This window comes from Arachis stenosperma, chromosome 2, assembly GCF_014773155.1.
Source record: "Arachis stenosperma cultivar V10309 chromosome 2, arast.V10309.gnm1.PFL2, whole genome shotgun sequence".
Taxonomy (NCBI): domain Eukaryota; kingdom Viridiplantae; phylum Streptophyta; class Magnoliopsida; order Fabales; family Fabaceae; genus Arachis; species Arachis stenosperma.
The window spans coordinates 22,780,376-22,788,231 of record NC_080378.1 but is presented as its reverse complement, the minus strand read 5'-3'; the positions used below and the strand labels follow the sequence as shown (position 1 = coordinate 22,788,231).

Here is a 7,856-nt window from a genome sequence, read left to right as displayed (position 1 = left end):
TTGACCACAATTTGATCTCAAGCAATGCTCAACACACATTTTAACTTTGTCTAAAAGCTAACACCACCATAAAATGCTTTTGTGTGGTGCTTTCTTGCATTATCATTTTAACTTTATTTTTAGGTTATGGTCCAATAAAAAATTAGACCTTCTGAAAAACAAGTGCTTTTCTTTTTCTCTTTCTCAAATGGAATTCTTGACTTACTATATAGCAAGTGAAGGACAAAAAGTTCAATCAAAATTGATGGCTCAGAACGCTAGCATCCACATTTACAGCAAAATAAGAAAACAATATATGATATGACTTGTATGACCAGTATCTTTTTTGCTATTACATGAAAATCTATTATGCCTTCTGTGCCCCTTTTTTTAGTGAAGACCACACTATCGAGGCAGTGACAAATATACCATGGAAACTTTAAAAAAAGAAAAAAAGAAAAAAAGAAAAAAAGGAAAAGGAAAAAAAGTAAAATATCCCTTTACTTTTTTTTTTTCTCTTTCTGTTTTCTTCATCTTCTATGTTGTGTGCTACTTTTAAGGCAACAAGTTGTGTGTGTGTCCTTTTTAGCCATTTAAGCAATAGCTATATGGGCTTGCTTTTCTGTCTGCAGTTCTTTTCTTCCAACATTGGTGCTGCAAAATATATAACTATCTTAGCAAAAGAGAGAATATTTTGAGAAAATTAAATGATTGCTGTGTTTGGTTATTGTAAGCAATAATGCTTTTGCTTACCAAGTCCATTTCCATTGGCCTCAGATGTTCTCATGATTCTAAGCCTCCTCACTGAGCTAAGGAACATCCTGATTACAACATATTAGAGAAAACTTATATTAATAAAGCATATATATTTTCTTATAGAAAGATAGGTAGATAAATATCATACTCCCTCCGATTCAGAATAAGTGTCTCTTTCAGAATAAGGGAACATGGGGAATAATTTTCAGCATTACATAGGAACATACTACTATGAAACTAGCAAGACGAGGCGTGTAATTGATCTAATGATATACTAAAAAGTGAAATTAGAAAGAAAAGACTTGTTTTGATTAAATAGTTCAACTCTTCTTCAATAATAGCTATCACTTATATACAGGATTCCTTTAATATTCTTAAATTCTTAATTTGATAGGCTGGAGTGTGCACTGAGTGTTGGAATACTAGCATAGGCTGTGATTATTGAAATATTTTATGCTATCATCTTGACGCTACTTTCTGTATCGGGTGATTTCGAGTAAGATTCCAAACCATCTAAGTCAAAACAATGGGTAAGAGCAATTATATAAAAGTTTACATCATGCAATTAAGGGAACTATAGAGATTCTCAAGCATAAACCAGATCCTTGATTCAAACATTCCAAGATAGTCCCCTATTGACAGAACTAAACAGCTATCAGGTATTGACTAAAGAAATTTGACAAAATCTCCCAACAATGAAACTGAATGCTCATCATGGGATGGCCTGACCAAATCAAATATTACATGTAATGGTAGGATTTCGTGAAGGAAAATATGAAAATCAGAAAATGAAAACAAAAACAAAACTTTTGGAAACAGAAAACACTCAAAATAAAAAACAAAAACTAAAGAGGCTCCGCCCCAAAAATATATAATGCAGAATCAATGTTAAGATAATAGATTTGATACTAAAATCTAATTCTAGTAGTATGGACAAAAAATACTTACCCCCAAGGAACATCTCCAACAAGCATCCAATCTCCATCCTTGTCTTCATAAGTTAGCACAAACTTCGAAGAACCATCCAGCAATTTTGAGTGTTGATCTCCTCCAACAAGAATACCGAAGTCTTCTCCGTTTGATCCTATCAACAATGATAACAATTCCATCATGGGACAAAAATGGAATAGGAAACATCGAAACTTGACAGTAGAAACTTAAAATACAAGAATGCACAAGAATTGCTTTGCTGACATGTCATACATTTTAAGCATTTTGAAGAGCAAAAAGTAGTTGCTTCGAATATAAGGTACCACAGATGTTCATGTAAACTGTTGAAATGGCAATTTTTCTTTAGAGAATCTTAGAAATATAAGCTGCCAAATATAAGCTGCCATCCATGGATTTTTCAAGTGTTGTTGCATCATGATAAAGAAATATGGTTGAATAATACGAGCGAAAAGAACATATCAAGTTCTCAATATGATGTGAATGGAAGGAAAAAGACAGCAACAGTTATGTCTGAAGAACACATTTTATAGTTTCCAAAATTTTACATTAATTTTCTGACTATCATTTTCAGGTAATCACAACATATTCCCTTGATTTCGCAAAGTTAAGAATAGAGGCAGCAAGAAGTAATTATCATCTGATGCCAAGTAAACATAATTTCACCATGCAGCTGAAATCTCGGGGATCATTAAACACGAAATAATCTTGGTGATTATGAGTTATAAAAGACAATTAAAATCTGTAAAACAAAAAATCAGGAGAAAAAAACAACTCACCATTGAAAGTGATTGCTGTAGTTGATTCTCTAAACATATCCTCCAATGTTTGAGCTAAGGTTTCATAAGAACTATGGACACTCAAATCGACCTTCCTTCCAATCGCTATCCCGTCCATATTTACCTTGACAAACAAGGAACTCCGGAAGTTTCTTTTTTCTTTGGTATCAATGTTGTTGTTATTACCATTGGTATTATCAGCAGTCTTCCTTAGCACATCAGTTTCGCTGCTCTTACTCTTCTCGGAATTCCAGTTGAACACCTCGGTGGCTGGAGATTTTGAATGATTAAAGCTATTCACTCTGTATGGTCTTCTGAGGGGAGGCCATCCAACTACCGGACTGTTTATTGAAAATTCAATGCCAATAGAGATCACAACCGCATCAGCAAAGAAATAATAACGAAATTTTGTAATAAATGTTAAAGCGCAAACATGACAAATATGACAAAGTTTCATGTAAATGGTAAACTTGTTAAGATATAGTAACATGTCAACCAATTCTTTCGGATAAACATTGAAAGGAAGAATAATAAAGCTAGAAAATGACCGAATAAAGAACAAAACAGTGTCTGAAGTGCCACGTGAAGGTGAATTTAATCACCCTGAAAACAAATAAATAAATAAAAATCTGATTGGTTCCTCTTGTGATTGGATCTTGAAAGTCTTTGTCTGCTATGTTGCATTTTGTTAGATAACACCTGAATCTAATTCTAAAGAAACTATTAAGTCAAATTAGATGAAAATGTTCAGATTGTATAATTTGACAAACTGAAATGGATCAGGTATCAACCTATTATCAAGATTCAGGGTCACTATTTACTAAACCCTCTTGTGGGTGGCAGCAATTGAGAAACAAAATATTGACAGCGAAAACCTCCTACAAATGGTAACCTCATAATACTAAAACATCAATAACACTTAAATCTGGTCGCACTAGCCGGAACAGCTACGTTGGATGAATTGAGTCATACTATAGTGTCCTATCATAAATCATTTACATAGCGAATCTCGAGCTAGAAAAAGTGACCAATGGTATTAGGAATCTACAACCAATGTAAACATTTATCAGATCTTTATAACATGGATCATGAATGTTTAGTTGGTAATCTCATAATGAGATATAAGAATTTAACTCAATTAGTAAGTCCCAAATTATGTTCTTTGCTTAACTAACCCCTTAAAACATGAATCTTTCCAAGCTCATCCAAGCAAATTGAATTTCTTGGAAAGGAATCATCTCATCATGATTCTTATCCACACAAACATTTAAACTGAAACTGATAGAATTTTAACACATCCTCAATCATTCAATTATATGTACCAATTTCTCTCTTCACATAACAAAGTCAGGTAATAAGAATAAAAAATCTAAATTTCTTGCCACAAATTAACATTATATGATTCAAATATCCATAGTAAAAATGTCTGAATTTTGGACAGAATCACAAAACCAAATTCAAACCACAATTATATACAAAACATTAATATTTATAGATAAAAACCAGCCATGTATCCTACTAACTCAAAATTCTAAATTCTCAACAAACAAAAAAATTGTGTTTATATTCAAGACCTATGATTAAATCATAGACCATTGAACACAGAAAAATTACTGATACCCTTAGAAGTAAATCCAAGATTGAATTAATTTACCTAGGTCCATTATTAGCAGCAGCAACAGACTCAGCAGTTCTCTTGGTGCCAGAAGTGGAGGTGGTAGTGTTGTTGTTTACCCTGCTCAAAGAAGAAGAAGGAGGTGAAGATGAAGATGAGGAAGAAGCTGAAGCTGAAGCTGAAGAAGGAAAATCCTTAGCAGTCAAAATTCTAGCATGATGATGATGATGACTGTGTGATTTACGAGCAGGTTTATGATGATGAGAAAGGCATAATCCAAGACCAAGTTCAAGCAACTCAGAATCTTCAGGGCAAGAAGAGTCCTCAGAAGAAAGAACCAAGTTTGTGTCTTCCTTTGACAAAGTAGAAGACATGGTAGAACCACCACCACTACCGCCAGTAGGAATAATAGTAACACCCTGCATCAGAATTTTACAAAAGTAGAAACTTTATGGATTCAATAACAAGATTGAAGAAGGAGAAGATGATGGGGTGTGTGTGTAAAAGAGAGGATGAGAATATGAAGGTGTAAGGGGAAAAAAAGTGTTTTTTTTTTGGGGGGAGGATTGCTCGAGTAGGAATGAATGAAGAGAAATGAGAATTGGTTAGGTCATAGGTGTGTGAGGATGAAGGAGAGAGAGAGAGGAACATTGAAGAGGTTGAGGAAAGAAATGTGTGGACCCCACATGTCTGGTTTGTGCGCCAACATCAATGTCTTTGCCTTAACTTCTTTGTACTACTTTTCTTAAAGTAGTTTTTTTTTTTAAATATATGTTTTCTCATATTTCGCCTTCTAAATTCTAATTTTTATTTTTTATTTGTGTGTTACAGAGACAGAGACCCACATACTGTGGAAGTGGAATCGGAATTGGAAGTGGAAACACAAGATATTTCAGTTTGTCTTCGGTCAATTAAGGCGCTGCTGTCTGCTCATGAGATTGTCAATTGAAAATAGAGTCAATAGATCAGGTAATAAATATAGAAATAAAAAAAAACTAACCAACTTTATTTAGTGGAATGATTAATTCATTCCTCTGTCTAGGTAAGTATTAAAAGTTAAAATTGATATGTATCTATCAGATTTATAAAAAATTAATTTTTTTGCATATTAGATTAGAGTATATGAAAAAAAATTAAAAAAAATCTAAAACTAGAAAATAAAAAAAAAATTTAAAAACTAACATAATATTGTAGTCAAACATTAAGTATTAAAAAATATCTAAAATTTTAAAAACAATAACATTTGAAATTCAATTAAAAAAATATTCAAAATTTTAACTTAACAAAAATTTTTTAATAAAGTTTAATAAATTGTTATAATATTAACTGAAATCGACTATTATTATATAAATTTTATCATATTATTCTTAAATAAAATATATGTTATCACGAAATTGTCTTAAAATAAAAATAGTATATCTATGATTTAAAATGACGAACCACTTAAATAATATAAATTGTGTCAATAAAACACGATTCATTTACAAAATCAAAGAACTATATAAAAGAAATTAATTTTAAACTAGGATTTAAGTGTAGGTTAAACAAATTTTATATTATTTATTAGGAGATAAAATTTTTAAAGATGGAAATTTTTGTGATTTACATAAATGCGGGAATAAACAGAACTTGTGAGGGACGAATTATAATTTTTTTATTTAATTTGCAAAAGCTAAATTTATTCTGCTTTTTATTTTTATTATGGAGAAGGGATTGGAGTAGGATGGCCATATGGAGAGTGTGTAAGATTTATAACATTGTGGGATCAGATAATGACAAATCAGACGGTCCATATTGTCCTTGTCAAATTGGACGGTCCGCATTGCGCGTACAGATCGGAGGGTTCGAGTTGTCACTCCTCCCGCCACATGTTGCGTCGATGCTTCTTTTCACAACAGTGCTCCTATCTCCAGCTTCCCTTTACTACATGTATTTTCACTCTCCGAAATGAGCTTCATTTTCATTCCACCAGCAACTATTTTTCCATTCTCTCCTTCGTCCAGATCTTCTTCTTCTTCTCAAAGTTGCTTTAAAAAGAATTATAATGTCAAAAAAAATAAAAATCTAAAGATGTTAATTGTCCTGAGCTTTATATTATAAGATAACTCAACTATTCTGATTATGTAAGTTTTTTTATTAATTTTTTTAAATTTTTAAAAATTATAATTAATATTGTCAAAAATTTAATTATAGTTGTTATTGTTAGTAGCTCAAGTTACGAACATATTAGTGATATTATTATTTTTATTGTTATTATTTTTATTATTTGAGAGTTATAATAATTGTTGTTACTGATACTAGCTTAACGTTTCAACGAGAATGTTATTACTATTATTATTAAGATGATTATTAATATTATTGTTATTATTATTAATTCAGAATTATAATTGTTGTTGTTAATTTAGTTATATTATAATTATTCTTGTTAGGTCAATTTAGGAAATATATCTCAATGATATTATTATTATTATTATTATTATTATTATTATTATTATTATTATTATTATTATTATTATTAATTTAGAATTATAATTATTATTATTAAAAATGTAATTATAGGTTGTTAGTAGTTAAAATTTAGGGTCAGTGACGGTAATAATAATAATAATAATAATAATAATAATAATAATAATAATAATAATAATATTATTATTATTATTATTATTTGAAATTTAAGAATATATAATTAAATAATAGTTAGAAAATATATATATAAATATAGTTAGAGAAAATTTAATTTAATGGTAATATTTAAGTTAGACTAATATGATAGATTAGTAAAAGGAACATGTTTAGAATTTTTTGTAATATTTTTAGTAAAAGATATATATTTAAAAATATATTTTTGGATTAATGTTGCTGATTTTGATTAATAATTAAGTTTTGTAAAATATAATAATATAATGTATTTGGTTTTTTATAATAATTATTTATTTATTTTACGTTTTTAATTGACTTAAGTATGCTGTTGTATTTAGTAGTAATTATTTGTTGATAATATTGGTAGTTCTAGTTTTTCTTATTATATGCCAGTAGTAAATTAGTAATTGTTGGTAGTTTGATTAATAATTTTTGTTTTTGTAAAATTCACGGATGTTGACGTGTGATCATCCTGTCCCTCCGGATCGGTACGATGATAGGGTGGAGGAGCATTTACGTTTTACTGGTTTTTATCATGCATCTCAGATTGGAATAGTGCAGTGTCAGAAAGCACTCGCAAATGCTTTAGTCAAAAGGTGGCATCCAGACACACATATCTTTCACCTTCCGATTGGTGAATGTGCTGTGACACTCGAAGATGTGGCTATGATTCTTGGTCTTCTGACAGACGGTCTTCCAGTCACAGGGATGACTATCAGCAGTTTTGAAGCTTTAGAGGTGGAGTGTTTGCACCAATTTGGGGTTGCACCGAGAAAGTCAGAATATAGAGGAAGCGGTATAAATCTTACGTGGCTACGGGATTTAAAAGAACGGTTACAGTTGACTGATGAAGAAGGTATACAAAGGTATGTGAAGTGCAACAGTATGTTGTTGATAGGTACGATATTGTTGGGAGACAAGTCTGGGGCATCTGTGCACTGGAAGTTTCTTCCTTTACTTCGTGATTTTGCCAGTATCGTACAGTTCAGTTGGGGTTCAGCTTGCCTCGCACATCTGTACAGTGCGTTATGCAGGGCATCTCGTTTTGACTGTAAGTAACACTGCTGCTCGTTTGGGCTTGGATCCGCCTTCCATTTCTAGCGCCGGTTCCTAGGGAATCTCGTAGTTTTCCGCTTGCA

General features: G+C 31.1%; 1 protein-coding gene across 1 annotated transcript; it reads right to left on the bottom strand.

Annotated features, from left to right (window-relative positions):
* Positions 1 to 216: 216 nt before the first annotated feature.
* On the bottom strand, positions 217 to 4,776 carry LOC130961347 (auxin-responsive protein IAA11). The gene is made up of 5 exons (XM_057887181.1): positions 4,117 to 4,776; positions 2,463 to 2,803; positions 1,684 to 1,819; positions 733 to 800; positions 217 to 633 (listed from the first exon to the last, which is right to left on the bottom strand). Exons 1-5 carry the CDS (start codon positions 4,500 to 4,502, stop codon positions 584 to 586), a joined length of 981 nt encoding a protein of 326 aa, XP_057743164.1. The 5' UTR covers positions 4,503 to 4,776; the 3' UTR covers positions 217 to 583.
* Positions 4,777 to 7,856: the final 3,080 nt, after the last annotated feature.